Here is a 17,757-nt window from a genome sequence, read left to right as displayed (position 1 = left end):
CATTCAAAGTTTTAGTAATAAAAAAGTACATGTTTATATGTGGAAGATGAAGAATCACTATTTTGGGTAGTTTTGTAAACTCAAACCGGATTTTGGGTATTTTTGTTAACTAAAACTTTGTCTGGGTAATTTTGTAAACTCAAATCTAATTTTGGGTATTTTTGTTAACCAAAACTTTTGGTGGGTAATTTTGTAAAAGGAAACTCAAAAGTGGGTAATCATATAATTTCTCATCTTAATATTAGGATAAACCTTAGGGGATGGGCCTATATTCTTTCCATTTCCTTTTTTCTTAACTGGAATTGTCTATTCTATTGTTAGAAGCAGATGTGAAATTCCGTTCTAATATTCTATAAAATAAATATTTCTTTTGAATAAGGGTGAGAGAGCACTAACTGATTGTGTTCCCTATGCCCTCCAATAGAAGAGCACACATAAGTATCTATTAAAGAGCACGAGGGGGATCACTTGTAGACTAGTAAAAGCCAACAAAGGAAGTTTCCTCCTCAAACACAAAACCAGAGGAAAGCCACAAAACAACACAGATGTCCTTCACAATCACAGAAAGGGTCCTCCAGAATTTGGTTCTTATGGGTCTGTGGACTCATTCCAATCCCGGTGGAGAAGAAACATGCCCTACTAAGATCCAAACCTAATCACTGATCTGGCCGTCCGGAACGGTCACGATCAACCATCACCTACACGTCCCTATCCTGATCTTTTAAAACACGTTTACCGCGTAAAGCAACGGAATTCTTCACCGACGTGTCACCCCCGACTCCACCCCACTCCCCCGCGTCATATAACAACGCTTCCGTTTCAGAGTTCAGACACCACACACTTAACCCTCCGACACTCTTTCTCCCTCAGATCTCTCTCCTATCTCTCTCTGCAACAACGGAAGCTGAAGCAGAGAGAAATGGGGTCTCTTCCTCCATTTTCAGATGTTTCTCAATCTTCTAAAGAAACCAAAACCCTAATAAACCCAAATGAACTTCTCAATCTCTTCCAATGCCAGCAGAAATACATGAATTTCTTCTTCCAGAACCTTGACGTTTCTCAGACCCTATCCTTTACGCAGACTCTCTTGAACGCCAAAGGCACTATCTTCTTTACCGGCGTTGGAAAATCCGGTTTTGTTGCTCAGAAGATCTCTCAGACTCTCGTCTCTCTTGGCATTCGATCGGCTTTCTTGTCTCCTCTTGACGCTCTCCATGGAGATATTGGGATTTTGTCCAATTTAGATCTCCTTGTTCTGTTTAGTAAGTCTGGGAACACTGACGAGCTCCTGAAATTGGTTCCCTGTGTTAAGGCGAAAGGTGCGTTCTTGATCTCTATCACTTCCTCGGAGGGGAATTTGTTGGCTAGTGTTTGTGATTTGAATGTACATTTGCCTTTGGAAAGAGAATTGTGCCCGTTTGATCTGGCGCCTGTGACATCGACCGCGATTCAGATGGTTTTCGGGGACACTGTGGCTATTGCTCTGATGAGTGCGAGGAATTTGACCAAGGATGAGTATGCGGCGAATCATCCGGCTGGGAAGATTGGCAAAAGCCTAATCTTCAAGGTGAGAATAAATAATTTACTCTTCTTCCCAATTATTAGCTTCTGTTTTGACGATGACAAGTTAGATCTGGATGGAATTCGGTTGAATATTGAGTTATCTCAAATAAGGATTAAATGGGATCCGCCTACTGGTTGTTTCGCTGTCCTTTTTAGGCCTTGTGGTTGTTTGCCTATTCAGCAATTTTAGGAACCAAATATGTAACCAGAACTGCTGTTTTATGGCAATTAAGACCTAAGCAGTCACTTACTACTGAAATTGTCACTTGGGAACTTGGGTGTGAGTGGGTTACTTTTTTCTACGGAAGCCCTTCAAACCCAGTTACTGATAGTGGGAGAGGGATTTAAGGACTGCGGGAGTTTTCTTGTCCCCTTGATTGATTAAGGCTCTCTAATTACTAAGAAACGGAATTACTTCCAATAGTCCTGTTATTCCAATTTGAAGAGATCTTTTTTTTTTTTTTTTTTTTTTTTTTTTTTTTTTTTTTTTTGGGGGGGGGGGGGTGTGTGTGGTGTTGGAGAGAGTTATTTGGTGAAAAGGGGTGGGGTTTTGAGGATTGGGGAAGAACCAAAGAAGGAAAAAGAAAACGATTTTTGGGACTGATTTTATGGGACTGCATTATTTGCAATGCAGGTAAAAGATGTTATGAAGAAGCAAGAGGAGCTTCCACTGTGCAGGGAAGGGGATTTGATAATGGATCAGTTAGTGGAGCTTACAAGCAAAGGATGTGGATGCCTTCTCATCATCGATGATGGGTACCATCTCATTGGGACTTTCACAGATGGTGACTTGCGGCGCACCCTGAAGGCTAGTGGAGAGGGCATCTTCAAGCTGACAGTGGGGAAGATGTGCAACAGGTAAAAACAAAAATAAAAAAAAGATGAGATTTTATGTAAACCTATAACTGACTCAGAGATAAAGATAGTTTCTGTTTTCGTCTGTATTAATTTTTGACACCCTTAGGGTTTTCCAGGAACCCAAGAACAATTGGTCCGGATGCCATGGCAGTGGAGGCTATGCAGAAGATGGAGTCTCCTCCATCACCTGTGCAATTCCTGCCTGTTGTCAACCATCAAAATATCGTGATCGGTATTGTCACATTGCATGGATTGGTCTCTGCAGGATTGTAAACAGTGTAGCCTTAGCGATGCTTTGATTCTTTGTATCTGTTGAGATGCAGATCCTCCAGTTGATATGTGGATCTTCTGTTCTTTCATTAATTCTGCAAATGGAGAAACTTGAAAAGTATATTATCCCTTCATTGACTTGGTCTTTCTGGCCTACTGATTGTCTATAAGATTTACCTCTGCTGAAATGTATGAGTACCATATAATTTTCTCTCCCACTCCTCTCCATTTATCTCATCATCTTGCAGGAGATGACATATCACACTCATAATCAACTGAGATTTTCTGTCATTTCATAAAAAGTTGCAGTATTCATTTCAAAATGCTGCCAATATTTTGGGCCTAATTGTGGTTTTAAAGCTATGAATCTGATGCTCAAAAAAATTTTCAAAAACCACACAGCGGTCCAAAAACATAAAAAATTAAGGCAATGTTAGGGTTAAGATATAGAACTTTGAAGGGTCTTTTTACATATTATTGTTGGTAATCCATGCAAATTTTATTGCATTGGCAAACAACGAATACATCACACGAGAGAGCCCACACTTGTACAGAGAACAGGAAATAGCACACTATATGGAAATGATAGAAAACAAAAGACACGCTCTAAACTTACTCATTAGGGCTCTGTTTGTTCTGCATTCACATAATCTGGGATGTAACTTTTTTGACAGTTCTTTTAAGTAAGAAATTTAGAATTCAGAAAATATTTTACTTTCTGGAGCTAAACTTGGAAAGATAATGTCCTGTAAACTTTATGGGGTCATTGTCCGGAATTTATTCATTGGGCCCCATGGATTGAGCAAGCGTTCATCCCCAACTGTTGAATCCTCTCTGCATGCAGAAGTTGTCAATGGCACTCCCCCCCCGGGGGGGGGGATTTCTGGGGAGATTGTGGGTTGTGCAATCCAGGGCTTGACAGAGAAGTACGTATGAGAGCTTCTGTGATTCACTCTTAAATCTCCCATCATCAGTGGTTGAATCCTGAAGTTTTTTTCCAGGTTTCTTATCTGCTTCTTCCTTTCTTCTCATTTCTAAAATTAAAAAAAAAAAAAAAAGGGGGGGGGGGTGCGTACCACCCAGTGCACAAGGGGAGGATCATAATGTATGTAGCCGTACCCTTGCTTCGCGGAGAGGCTATTTCCGCGACTGAAATCTATACCACTAGGTTGCAATGGAGCAACCTTACCATGCGCTGAGGTCCACCCTCTTCTCCTTTGTTAAACTGATTTTGAATTTGTTGCTTTGTTTTATACGGATTTGGACGGTTGCATCTCAGATTGAACCAAGTTAAAGTTTCCAGTTGATCAGGGCGATTTGATCTCAAGCAGACCTCAGCAACTTCTGTCGGTATATTCTCTTCTCTCTCTCTCTCTCTCTCTATATATATATATATATATCCTAAAGAAAGAAATGCATCTTACTCTTATTTCCTCGTTCCACAAGATTCTCTTATGATGTTTCAATAGACAATGAATGATGAATGGTGCACCATAGGACAAGTACTTGTGATCTATTTGCCCATGAATATTATTCTGTTTCTCTGCTTTATTCTTTGTCTTTGATTAGTATACACACATTCTTCAATGAAGGAATGTATGTGTGAGATTAATAGTGAGTTTTGATGGTAGTCATTGGGTTGAAAATTGCAAAATTTATTTATGCTTCTTTTATTGTTATATTTTTTAGATTGTTGATGTCAGTACTGTCATCTGCTAAAGATGGTTTAGGAAATTAAAGTAATCTAGCTACTTAACATTTTTCAGAAAGCAGGAATATTATTTCATGAAAGGTCCCTAATGCCTCGACTTTCAAACAGATTATGTTAAACTACTTACAGTAAATGTTGGTAAGGTTCACCATTTTAATGGTCATTTTTCTTTTTCCGTCTTCAGTTTATATGCTTGTCCATGTTGGCTATTGGGACATCAACTATCAATGTGTACATATGATTTGCCATCTTAAACGGTTTGAGTTATAGACCCTTTACGAGGTTGAATACTTAATGTGATTTCCTATTTACTTGCATTTCTCTGCTCTGCCCAATATTGATTGTGCTAGCTCTCTTTTAATAGAATGTTAATCCTTAGTTCGGACTTCTCCGATTTTCTAAGTTATTGTACACTGTTACTTTTAATAGCTTCTTTTTTCTCCATGCATTCAGTAGTCATGATTTTTTCCTCTCACATTATTGTAAACTTTGGGTTATTTTGTGTGAGTAACGCCTCAATTAGTTTATCTAACTCTGAGCTCTTACATCTTCTCTCTTTTTTTTTCTCATCCTTTCTCTAAGAGGAAAAAAGATTGGTTTTCGTTGTTATGATTACATGGTAGCCAGATCAACTGGTCTGTCAGAGTGGTTCTAATCTGAAGCCAGTATTTTTTAGTTTAGATGGATTTGTAGATGATATAGATACCAATTTTCATTGCTTTGGAGGTGGGTTGGTTGCTGATGAGTTCAGAGCATTGCAGGCTTTGCTCTTAAGAACTGCAGGATTTAATCAATGTTTATAACTTTTCCTGGGTCATCATGTCAAACTGATGGGCAGCTCTACTTGATGCAGAATTGCAGATATAAGTCCTCATGATAAAACAAGAAAAGTGATAGTTACCGTAGTTGTTTGTATGCTAAAAATGTAAGAGAGATATAACAAGATACGAAGAGGACGTGTCTATAGGAACAGAATGTTTGGTTTATTGATGTGAAGCCTTCCTAGATTTAAGAGGATGTTAATTCAATCTTTGCATGTACATTTTTTACTTAAAGATTTTAGTGTCCAAGATAGCCCATTCTAGCCATACCAGTCCTGAGTTAGATTAGATAGAGTATGAACTTTCCAGTGGGGCCAGCCTTTAGTTCTTGTATCCAGCTGTACATACATTTCATAACACGTTCACTTTTCTGCTGTATAGTTTTCTTTAGGAATGAATTCTAATTATTCAGAACAGTTTAGATGGACCCCGGTATTGGAGCATATATATTCCTCTTCATTGTTGATGAGGTGAATCAAGGCAGGAAACTTATGGAAACTATCATGTACACACAATCAATCAAAGTTTCTCTAATCTTTGCTTGGCAACGTGATGAAAATTGAAGGCTTTTGATGAGTTAACACTTGAAGATGCATTAGGTCACTTGATTGAGAACAAGAAGACCGCATGGTCCTTCCTTGTAAAAGGAGAGAGAGGATGAGGACTGTGGTTGATGAAGTCTCATGTCAATGAGGATAGGATGCTGACTTTTATTATGAGACTGCCTTCTAATTTTAGACAACTCCATTGAACAAATTTGGTTTTATGATGGATTTTAGCCAACTTGTGGTGGTTTGTGATGGATGGTTGATTTGTAATTTTGGATGGATTCTTAATTTGTGCTTTGTGATGGATGCCTAATTTGCGGTTTTTGATGGATGGGTGACTCGTTTGAGCAACTTGGATTAGTTGCAACATTTTAATTCATTCGAGCCCATTTTTATTATAAGGGGGGGGGGTGTTAAGGTTATTTAGGACAGCATGTTCTGATAAGCTTTCGTGACTGCCCAAATATCTGCCACACGGTTGATTGGTGGCTTGCCCAAATGTTTTGCCATATGACAAATGAGAGGGGTTCAAATTTTATGGATAGGTAGACACCAAGGTCCCCAGTATCAAGCTTCAGCTCAAGAGTCAAATGGTAAAATAAAATTCTGAGGATCTAAGGATTAGGAGAGAGTGCATGGATGTACATAGGTGGAAATTTGATTGAATTTGAGTATGGAATTTGATAAATGGCTAATCCATGAGGCACATAGGTGGAAATTTGATTGAATTTGAGTATGGAATTTGACACATGGCTAATCCATGAGGTGTACAACTAATACAACGGTTAGTTGATCAAAACCAATTATCCATGTGGCTCAAGATTGTGGCCCTTCTTAAGAAGCTTATTAGTACAGACCATCTAAATGAACTTTTTCCCTTTTACTACCTTTCTTTCTCATACTATTTATGTTTCTATTGGATCCATGTAGCCAACCCCATTTAGTTGGGATAAGGTTATGGTTGTTGTTGTTGTTGTTGCACATTTCTTTGACATGGTGGGACTCATTGAGATTTCCTTTCATTAGAAGGTATCCACATAAGATTTGATAATTGATTGAAACCCATCAATTTGACAATGAACTAGCAGACAAACTGTGCCATGCACTGGAGGTTGAGGTAAATTTTAGTTTGTTTATTCTTTTCTTGGTTTTGCTGGGGTTGTATTATGTTTCTTCTTCATCATTAACTCTCTCTTGTTATCGTTGTGTGAGAGTGAAAGGTTTGTGTATGGAGGTGGGGAGGTCTTCCTGCTTCTGCCGGCCATGGCTAAACTTTCAACCAAGGGTGAGGAAGTGCAAAGGAATGTGAAGGAGGGAAGGGGGCTTTTCTCTCCTATTCCTTCTGATGGGTCTGCTACTAAGGGTGTGGCAAGCTCTTGTGGTGTAGGTGAATGAGGGTTCTGATGTGCTGGTTTTGGAAGGCGGTGGTAATGGTGGTTTTGGTGTGAGGGGAGGTGGTGATGGGGGATTTAGTTCTGGAGGCAAGGGAGTTCTGGTTGATTCATCAGGTGGTACTTGCCTTGACGGTGGTAGTGGTGGAAGTTTGAATGAGAGAGGTGGTGATGTTGAGGGGACTTTGCCTTTGGGCCGTAGGGCCTCTTTACGGCTCTTTAGAATCAATCTACAAATCCATGTGACGGAATACAAGATATCGTATAGAAGGGGAATTAGTTATTGCCTATGAGTTGTCAAGGCGACTGAAGGCAGTGGAGGGTGCCTAAACTTTTGGGAGACACCCACCTAGACGCTCGTGTTATTTTTTTTCTATTTCTTCTCTTTTCTAATATATTTAGTATATTATATATACCTTATATCATATTGAAACTTAATATGACCCCTTCTATCCTCGTTGTGGAACCATCTTCCTTTTGTGTATCTGTCTGTTTTCAGTGCTTTACATTCTGCAGGTTGACCAATTGTTATTTGTAATGGTTCTATTGATCTGGTTACCTATACTGTTGGATGGGCTTCAGTGCTGCTTTTAATTCATGTTTCTGTTATGTCATTATGAGTTATAGTATTTCATAGAATTTGTTGGCATCGGATGCCAGAAGCATCTTGCTAGGTCTGCAGTAGGCAGTGGACAGGATTTCAGAGAGTAGAGATTTGTAAAGCTCAGCACAACGGTAAGATTGCTTCCTTGCCATCTAGTGGTCATGGGTTCAAGATAGAAAATAGCCTTTTCGTGGAGTGGAAGTAAAGCTACGTACATTATCACCCTTCCCAAATCTCGCAGTGGCAGGAAGCCTCATGTAATTGATATATTTATTTCCTTTTCCTCTAAATGTTGTTTCTAGTTCAGCCAAAAAAAAAAAAAAAAATGTCAACACTACCACCACCAATAACATAAAATAAACAATAGGCTGCATTTGGTAGGTTGCGTTTGGTAATGTTTCTGGAACACATTTCAAGTTAAAAACCAAAATTTCAGTTTCTGTGTCGAAACGTCGCTTTTAAACGAAAAAAGGGTGTTTGGTGAATCTGTTTCTGGAATGGTTTCAGAACGTAGGTCTTCTCTTCTCTCTGTGCGCGAAATTGTGAAAATGAAGAGCTAGGGCGGAAGACAAGTTTATTGGGAACGATTTTCTTAAAATCCACCAAATAGTTCATTTTTTTTTTATTTGGAACGAAACTGGGAAGATGAAGCAATTAATTGTTGTTAGATCAAACACTAAGAAACACGAATAAATGGAGACAATAGATCTGTACGACACAGAGATTTAACGAGGTTCACACACTAGGGTGGTGTGCTACGTCCTCGGGCGAAGAAGAAGATGATTCACTATGCAGAAGAGAGATTAGACCCTAGCAGCGGCGAGGAAGAACTCGCCCTGAAACCCTAGCTTCGTGAAAACCCTAGAATACAATGACTTTCTCAACAAGCAACAGTACATTATATATACTCCAAAAATGTGGGTCAACCCATCGGGTCGCGGTCAATCCGGTCGAACCATACTGCGGGGGCGTAGCCCCCGCACCCCCATACGAGATCAGTGATGGGCTCCGGGCTTGGGCCTATCAGCCCAACCCCTTTGCTTCCATCACAGATCTCAGAAAAATTCCCATTCGGGTCGCCACCAAAATATGTCGGATCGGGTCAATCTTCAAAGCGGGTCAAGAATTCGAGACAGACTTAACAATTGTCAATTCCAGTTTCTATTGTTCTTTTTTCATTTTTTGTTCCAAAAAAATGGAAACACGTCTATGATGCATCAAACGCTTTATTCCGTTTTTTCGTTACAATAGAACGAAAAAACTTTAGAAACATTTCAATAGAACGTTACCAAACGTAGCCGTAGTCATCTAGAAAAACATTTTTCGGTTCTATGGGAATAAAAAAACGAAATAAAGCATTTGATGTCAACTTGGTGTTTTTTTATTTTTTTGAAACGAAAAGAGAAAAAAGAATGCTAGAAACGTAAAATGATGGAACGATGAAACCAGGTTCCGTCATTTCGATTTCGTTTCAACTATGAGAAAATAAAAAGTGAACAACTATGGTAATCGTTCTTGAAATAGGTTTTCATCAAACACCATTTTTTCTGTTTTAAAACGACATTTTGACATAGAAATTGAAAATTCTGTTTTTGACACAAAACGTCCTTTCTAAAATTGAATGAGTAATGCAATTTAACTTTATTTGCTTCTTGCAAAAAAATTTTTTTTAATAGAATTAGACATTCATTGACTAAGAAATGAAATAGGAACGAAACAACCATATTACATAATTGTTCAATTCTAGCCTTTGGGCAATTGGAGCCAAAAAAAAGTAGCACGACACTCTTTTCACCTCAAATGATTCAAATTCCATTATTTCCCCCTGCTGATGTTATTCGCAATTCTGAGCGTCTCTTCGCTGAGATGCGAACTGCCCTTCATCCCTTTCCTCCAACCACCTCTTGCACCCATCCTACAACCCCAACTCCTTTGCCTTGGTCCCCCCCCCCCCCCCCTCTCCAGATGCCACTTTTCAGCTCAACACAGATGCAGCGACTATGGGCGGCAGAGGAGGTATTGGTTTTATTCTTAGAGATTGTAATGGATCTCCTATCTTGGTTGTTTCCGCCTCAGCCACATTTACCACGGTCTTACCGGGCGAAGCGTTAGCTGTTCGAGATGGCCTCCTCCACTGCATTTCTGAAGGTGTCGATCGCCTAAGAATCGAGAATGACAATATTGATCTGGTGTCTTACATATCTTCGGATCATGCATCACTTCCCACTGAAGTTACTAATGTACTTGCAGACATTAAGTACCTTAAGTCCTTATTTGTGGACTATTGCTTCCACTATATTTCTAGGGAGATTAACAGCATAGCTAACTCCCTGGCCCGAAAAGGTGTTACTTGTGAGAGACACTTTGGCCCATTTCCACTCCCAAGCTGTCCGAGCTGTGTAATTTGGACAAGCTCCAAGGCCAGCTTCCCTAATCTGATCAAATATGAAAATCACAACCTCAAAACAGTGGCAGCAATGATCCCTAATCGCCTTGCCTGGTGCATTCCTTCAACAATGCCTCTGCTTTTTTTATCCCTGGGCGCTTCCTTCGAAGCCCTAGTTTAGGGAAACAGATACAAGTCATTCAAAACTAAAATCCGTTGTGTCACGCTTTTGATGAAAGGGTGGGAGGGGTGGGAGCGGTTTCACTATAATTGAATTCATGTAATCAAGTTTCACGTTGAACAACAACTGTTTAGCACAGTTGGTGAACTGTGATGTGCAAAAAACCCATGCTCACTAGGAGGTCTCGAGTTTGAGTATCCTAATTGTTACCTACTTCCCTCCCTACCTATCAAAAAAAAAAAAGTTTCATGCTGATCAAGCAAATCCAAACCTTAAGAGATAATAACAATTCATTGGCTATGTGCATTGCACCGACCTCAACTGGCTCTAATTGAGAACATAACAAATGAAATCACTTTAAAAACACTGATCCGTGATTTCACAACACAATGAACAATCATGACAGATTGATTCGGGAGGGGAAAGACCCAAGTAGGCATGATTAATCTCTAGAAGGATGTAATGGTGACTACATCCCAGTGCTTTCAGCTTATCGTTTGGCTTCCCGGTGGTTCCTTACTTCCCTTCCAGTCACTGCCTCCCATACCTTCCTGAATAGCAATTCTTTATTCCTATCCAGTTTTGCGAGAGTTCATCTTAAAAGCCCTGTCAATCACACTGATACAGGATGTGTTAAAGAATAAGATCTTGGTATTCTGAGTTTCTGACCAAGGTACAACTGGATTTGGGTTTTGACAAAGATATGATTTATGCTCCACTTGGATTAAACGTCACCAACAGTTGTCTAGTGAATTTGGTAAGAACTGCTTGTCGAGTTGGGATGCCTTGCGATAGCCTTTGGGTTGTCATCTTAGTTGCCCATGGACCGTTGATAGGAACTGTCTAAATAATAATAATAATAATAATAAGAATAAATAATGTAGGTCATTTACCCACCTATTAGGATTAAACAATTTCTCATTTTTAAGTCTCTCGTTTTGTTCTAGCCAGATGAAATAGCACACTATGGCAAAAGCAATAGAAAAAGCATACTATTTTTTTGAAAGGTCAGTGTTGGATATGAACTGTTCCAGCATGTGACAGATGGAAGGACTCTCTGGATTTTGTGTCCTGAGGCGCAAGACCCCAGCTGCCCTAATTTATTTTGAAAAGTAAAGAAAGAGAAAAAAGTGCTAATTTGATTCTCTTTCGATAGAGTAGAGGGGCCAAAGAAAATCAAAATGGGAAAATCTCTCTAGATTAACCCTTGTATAGACACCTTCATTTACTAATTTCCATAGGATAATTTTAAATTTAGAATGAAGAGATGATTTCCATAAAATCAAAAAAATCGGGTTTTTCATAGGATAATTTTAAATTTAGGAGGGTCCAATAGTGAGTAGAAAATTGACAACAAATTTGGTTGAGACAAAATCTTTTTGAGAGTGGATGGTCTAAAGATCGACTTCTATCAGGTGTCCCTCCCTTTCCCTCTAGCGTGTGTTCAAAATCCAAGGTTGTTTTCAGATCTGAACCCTTGTCTCATTACCTATTTTCCAACATGGTGTTTTTGATACATGGGAGAATGTGTGATACTGGTTCATGTCAAAACTAGGTTTAGGTTAGAAACTAGCATTTGACTCACTATGATGAAGTATCTAGAATTTAGAATCCGAGCTCATAAAGAATCAGGGTTGGAAACCAGTCTCCACCCCAAGTAGAGAAGAAGAGCAAGATTGTGATCATGATTCCACCTAAACCCTAATCCCCCTAAAGATTTAGGTTTACAAACCTCCCATGCAATAAGAGAAAGTTCAAGGACTCGCCCCTCCAAAATTTGGCATTGATGCTATTGAGTTTCTCACACAGATTTTGGAAAAAAAATGTCATCGAATAAGTTAGGAATGGAGCTAACACAGATTTAATAAGAGTGACCCTGGCTGCAACTTATTCTGAACTCTAATTCAAGACTCAAGAAAGACAATTCCCTTTACCCACTGAGCTCGAGAAGAAGTGCTCCAGGATAGAAAAATTTGACGGCAACTACCGCTCTGGAACTGCTATTAGTATAATTACTGAAGAAAACCTCAGTTTAAAGTAGTTCTATAGAAAAGAAAAGTATCATCTGCGAATAGTAAATGAGTGATTTCAGGGGCAGATCTAGCAATTTTTATGCCTTTGAAGAGATTAAGATCTAAAAAACCCTTCCAAATTCGAGACATACCTTCCATAGCTAAAACAAACAAATAAAGGATAGGGCAGACCAGTCTGAACCCTCCTGATGCTTCAAAAAATTGAAGCTAGACTCCTGCAATTTGATGGAAAAAGAAAATGAAGAGATGAGGAACTGCTTTCAAAATCCTAAAATCTTCAGTCCCCCCCCCCCCCTGCCTTCAGTCTTAATTACATTAAAAGATGAGCAGAAGCCTCCTCCATCGCTTTACCTGACATTCCCGTTCAACAACCTTCCATGTTAGGCACACGATTCCTGCATTAAAAACATTAAGCAACCTACCTGAGCCGAGGTCAACTGTTCACAAAGATGCAAGCCATCTACATTCACAATCCATGATTCCTCAGCTAAGAACTCTAATACTAAGCGAAGTACAAACTTAGATGGGTTTCCTGACATTTATCCATATCCCAAGCAATTCGAAACATTTCCCAATAACTAAGTATAATCAGTCTGAATCATCATTTCCATAGAGAATCTGTGAAGCAAACATCAAATACAGATTTGAATTCCTGCTTGCTAAAATTAAACCGTTTAATCAACTCAGGGAACTAAAATTGATTTAATGGACAAAATAAGAGTATACTATCGTAAATGTAAAATTTCTATAGCATAAAAATTTTAATGTTACATTTCTCTGTTCCCACATCATTGGAAAAATATGGACGGACAGCATTTTCTTTCCCCTCCCTTTCCCCTCTCCCATTTTGCCACCCCCACCCCGCTCTTTTTTTTTTTTTTTTTTTGGGGGTGTTGGGGGTATTGAGAATTGGGGTTGTCCAGTGTCCACTCATGCACTAGTAAATTTATAGGAGAAAATCATGTAACGGTGAGTATCTAAGCAATGATACAGCAATTACAGAGGTGTACCCAAAACACGGCAGAATTTAAAATTCTTAAGAGAAAGGAATTACATTGGCCGCTTCTGAATCTCCTCATCAAGAACCCGAGCTAGGAGTTCTCTATCAGCATTTGGTTGGTTGTTGCATAGTATACTGTAGAGTGAATGTAGTTCTTCTGGACTTGCCTTCATAAAGAGGCCCCCGAGCACTGTGTCAATACCAATGGTTGAGGGCTGATTCTCAATTCCCTTGACTGCCTCTTGATTGGTGGGGTCCTCCTTGACCTTCAGGTTGGGATCTCTGACCACATTTTCAGGTTGACAGTCAATTGAATCCAGGGCATGGGACCTGGATTTCCAGTACTCAGTACAGATTCGGTTCTGATCAATTGCCTCTATACCCTGTAACAAACAACATGTAATGAATCAATTTCTTGGCATCTGAACAAGGAGATATGCTCATAAATACAGCAGAAGGGGGTAGCAGCAGGATGCTTCCACACCAGGAAAAGGGAATAGAACAATTAACAGTTGTAATATATAGTGAAAATGAAATCCAATCGTTCAAAATTTCTGGAGGTTGAAAATGATAGTTCTGTGAGTAATCAGTCTGGTCCACTAAGAATTATTATAAGGATATGAAAACATAAAACTCTGCCATACAGGACATCCAAACACGAGGTACACTACGATTTTTTTCAGAAATTGCAAGCTTTGATCCACAGAAGCCAGAGTTCAAGCATTTCAAAAGGCCAAACTCGGAATGCACCTTAGCCACTAAGGTTCAATGATTACCTACAGATAAGATGTTTAAGGAAAAAAAAAAACACCATTCACAGGAAAAGTCATAATTGAATTCAACAAATTTTGCTTCCAAGGAACACAACAAAAGTTGAAGGGTAATCTCCAACCCAAGAATATCATCTAATAACTCCGCAAGGGGGCTGCCCTTCATGATAATAGAGGTTTCCCACCTGAATGATTGCTGGAGAAGAGAACCCAAACATTTCCAGACCATCGAGACTTCCAGGGGGCTGCAATGGGGGAAGGTCCATTCGCCTCAGGGTTTGCTGTTTCCTTATCTCTTGATTCACTCGCTCTCTAACCAATTCCCAGCATTTAGAAGCTGAGAGATGGATGAACACCTCACTCGGGCACTGCTCCATAGTAACCTGAAAATCCAAGAATGAGGTTGCTATTCAGGCCAGATTTGTTTATGCATAAAGTGCCTATATGTTAATTGAACTGTAAGAGCCTTCAGAGTTATAGGTACTAAAATTATGGCGCATTGGAAATTATTCCAGAAAAAAACTATATTCTTATAATAAATGGGGGAGAAAGTAGAGATAATACTAGTTCTGATACACTAGAAGTGGGTAAAGCATGGCCATAGCAGACCATAACAAGGTAAACGATGAGTGAAAATTAGGTCCTTGAACTACAATCCATGTACATCATGCGTTGGTAATAAAGCTCACCCACGATCATAAGAGTCATAGTTGTCACGGTGCCTATGAGAACCAAGGTGGTCGAGGGGGTGAAATTTAAGGCAGCACCACCAAGGCGCCAGTCCAGGCAAAGCCGCCTGGACACCTTGCGAAGCCTTGACAACTATGATTAGAGTCAGTGGAAAGCTAATTATTAATAGAAAATAAGTAGATGACAGGAAAAAAAATTTGGAAGCTTCTACAGTTATTGAATTCTAAGGGTGCCACTGGGATGCTGCTCCACCAGTCCATAAGCAGCAGATACAGTGAGATTACGTTAATACATCTTTTGTGCATTTTGTCAACAAGCTTGGAAGGAGTACAACAACAGGGTTATGGTTCATTAAGAAACAAAAACTGATTTAATATGGATAAGAAACTTCCAACAACCAAAAAAGAAAGCAGTCCTCAAACATGAAGAATATTAATCATCCTGAACGAAAGAAAGAATGAATTAACTGTTAACAGAACCCATTTACGCTTCTATACTAGCCCTTGTTGAGCAGAAAGATGATCCAATTCCAAATTAGAAAGAAAGTCCCATTACCATAAAAAGAGGCCTGCGTAGCCCTGCGTCAAGAATTTCTGATACATAGTGACACATTTTCGTTGGCTCTAGAACACTAAAGTACATTACTCGACTCTTGAATCCTGCAATAAAGAGAACAGAAATACATAAAAGGATATGTATAATTCCTGTTTTTGTAGTTGGAAGGGAAAAAAAAAAAAGAATTAGTTGAGAATACATAGTTGAACAAAAACATACCTTTGGGGAATATGGCATGGCTGCTGCACCACAACTCTCCAGAAAGCACAACCCCGAATTCTAAAGGTTCAATATTGCGGCTGATCCTTCGCACCACTTTTGCAATGCGAGGACCTTTGTGACGAACATAATTGATTGGCTGTGACAGCTGAAGAGAGATCCTAGCTGTCGCCACATTGCACTCTACAGTTTCTCTGTGAGAAGGAAAATCTTGGATGGTTTTCCCAGAAGCCGCACTGGCAGAATTACTTTCGTTGCAAGCAAGGTTCTGCAGTGTATCATTCAATATCCCAAATTTGTGCTCATGGCACGTTTTACTTTCTCCAAGATCTGTAACATTAAGGGTCACTGGGCCAGAGATCTTATCCTCCTGCATAATAGATAAGTTACTGTCCCCTTCACTCATCACTGATGCATTGGTCTCAGGTGTATCCAACACTTGATCCTTCTTGTTGTCACAGGAACTCATCTTATCATCGCAATTTGTCATCCTTGTAGAAACTTCCAGGTCTTTTACGATGGATTTTCTAATGGCTTTGCTTGCCAATGACTGATGAGGCTCTTCACCCTCATCATCACTGAGAAGTATAACACCACCCTCTCCCATTGTAGCCAGGTTGTTCACCTTATGGGCCACTGTGGCCAAATTGGTCAAAGGATTACCACTGGGAATGACAGTAGAGTGTGCTGAAGTGTCAAGTTCACTACAAGTATCACCAGGTAACTCAGCATATGACGAGTCTTCTTCAGAGAGCCCACAAATAGGAGTACCTAAAATGGAACCTGAAACTAGGCCTCCTGTTTCCCTCAACTGAAAGCTTTGATCTACTGTTGCTTTTTCATGTGAGACCTGACTTTGTGCACTTGAGTACACACCCTCAGAAGCCAACAAAGCTTCAGACGTCTTCTCTTTTTGTATTGTACAGGCATTTGCAAGGTTGCTACCAGTTTTACTCACCGTGTTCGCTGTGTTCTGTTCATGAGGTTTTTTCATGGGTGTTACTTGGGGAGAAGAAGCCTTAGTTTCTGGATATGATTTTGAAGTGGGAATGCCGGCAAAATTCACTGCATCTTGCAATCTGCGATCTCCTTGTCCCGTATCTTCTGAGAAATGGGATGGCTTACGGACAACCCCTGGTACCTGCGATTTATCTTTGGAGATGAAGGAACTTAAAGCCAGTCCAAGATCTAGTTTTGCCCATCTATAAATTGCACTTAATTTCCCTTCCAAAGCTTCAACTAGGACATTTAATTCACTAATTTCATAACGGAAGAGGAAAAATTTGTCACTCCAAGCACAAGAGCAAAGCGGCTTTGCGTGACTCAAACACACATATCTGTCAGGGGAACAATGACAACCTGCTGCAGATAGGTGCAAATCATAAAGACATATGATGCATTCCCTCTCACTTGTTGCATCAAAGCCGGTATCCATCTTTGTTGACTGTGAAGATGTGCATAGATATTCCCTCCTTGTGTGTTCCATCTCAACACGTGTCTATGAAAAAGGGGAACTTATATTGTCAAAGAAAAGAATACTTCCATGAGAGATACCAGGACATGCAAGAAAAGAGCTTACCTTCAGTGCCTTTGCTAAGATTCCATCCTTACCGCAGACATCTTTCCATCTCAAGTTATCCAATGTATTCTTCCTTAATAATGAGAGTTCCCATTGTGCCCTAACTGCTTCTCTGGCTGCCCCAAGCAACAGCTTATCATGGGAAATAGATGTCTTTCGCCCTTGCTCACGGTATAGCTCTGTGGCATTTTGCCCATGTGGCAACCAGTCAATAGGGGCAACATTTACAGCCTCAGCACAGTTAAAACCACAATTAAACCCTGCATGATATGCTCGAGGGAAGGTGAGAACAAACTCCCCAGGTTGCTGAACACACCTAGAGACAGATACCCCCTCAGACTTTAATATGGAAGGTGACAGCTGTGTGACCTGCAACCAATGGGGAAAAAGAGAGAAATAATTAGACAATTCAATTTTAGTTGAATTCCTTCAAGACTAAATTAAGTGACAGTGGCCATTAACAGAAACGACAATAATATTTTAGTTACTCTTCCTTTTTGCTCTAAGGTCTGAAAGTTCAGCATCTTTCCCTCATTCTCTTTTCTTTTATCGTTTTTCTCTCTCTTCTTTTTTTTTTT

The 17,757-nt window shown here is 39.7% G+C and overlaps 2 protein-coding genes across 7 annotated transcripts in view; one reads left to right on the top strand and one right to left on the bottom strand.

Annotated features, from left to right (window-relative positions):
* Nucleotides 1-643: 643 nt before the first annotated feature.
* Nucleotides 644-2,879, top strand: LOC122067132 (probable arabinose 5-phosphate isomerase). The gene is made up of 3 exons (XM_042630978.1): nt 644-1,567; nt 2,198-2,421; nt 2,538-2,879. Exons 1-3 carry the CDS (start codon nt 920-922, stop codon nt 2,692-2,694), a joined length of 1,029 nt encoding a protein of 342 aa, XP_042486912.1. The 5' UTR covers nt 644-919; the 3' UTR covers nt 2,695-2,879.
* Nucleotides 2,880-10,613: 7,734 nt separating this feature from the next.
* The window catches only part of LOC122067133 (lysine-specific demethylase JMJ18-like), a 25,056-nt gene continuing 17,912 nt past the window's right edge, over nt 10,614-17,757 (bottom strand). For 3 of the 6 annotated variants that reach the window (XM_042630981.1, XM_042630980.1, XM_042630982.1), the window contains exons 10-15: nt 17,180-17,548; nt 15,601-17,098; nt 15,382-15,485; nt 14,322-14,519; nt 13,421-13,749; nt 12,420-12,761 (exon numbers count right to left, since the gene is read on the bottom strand). In XM_042630981.1, the coding sequence (XP_042486915.1) occupies nt 12,731-12,761; nt 13,421-13,749; nt 14,322-14,519; nt 15,382-15,485; nt 15,601-17,098; nt 17,180-17,548 (2,529 nt within the window). In that variant the 3' untranslated portion in view covers nt 12,420-12,730. Of the gene's footprint in view, nt 10,952-12,419; nt 12,762-13,420; nt 13,750-14,321; nt 14,520-15,381; nt 15,486-15,600; nt 17,099-17,179; nt 17,549-17,757 lie in introns of those variants that run through there. The other 3 variants (XR_006136597.1, XR_006136596.1, XM_042630979.1) reach the window with 3 other exon arrangements.

Source organism: Macadamia integrifolia, unplaced genomic scaffold (assembly GCF_013358625.1).
Source record: "Macadamia integrifolia cultivar HAES 741 unplaced genomic scaffold, SCU_Mint_v3 scaffold2728, whole genome shotgun sequence".
NCBI classification, from domain to species: domain Eukaryota; kingdom Viridiplantae; phylum Streptophyta; class Magnoliopsida; order Proteales; family Proteaceae; genus Macadamia; species Macadamia integrifolia.
Note: the sequence above shows the minus strand (reverse complement) of the source record. Positions and strands in the feature narration are given on the sequence as shown.

Coding starts and splice junctions, on each gene's coding strand:
- LOC122067132 (XM_042630978.1), top strand. CDS start 920: ATGGGGTCTCTTCCTCCATTTTCAGATGTTTCTCAATCTTCTAAAGAA. Junction 1,568..2,197: donor GCAAAAGCCTAATCTTCAAG/GTGAGAATAAAT, acceptor TTTGCAATGCAG/GTAAAAGATGTTATGAAGAA. Junction 2,422..2,537: donor GTGGGGAAGATGTGCAACAG/GTAAAAACAAAA, acceptor AGGGTTTTCCAG/GAACCCAAGAACAATTGGTC.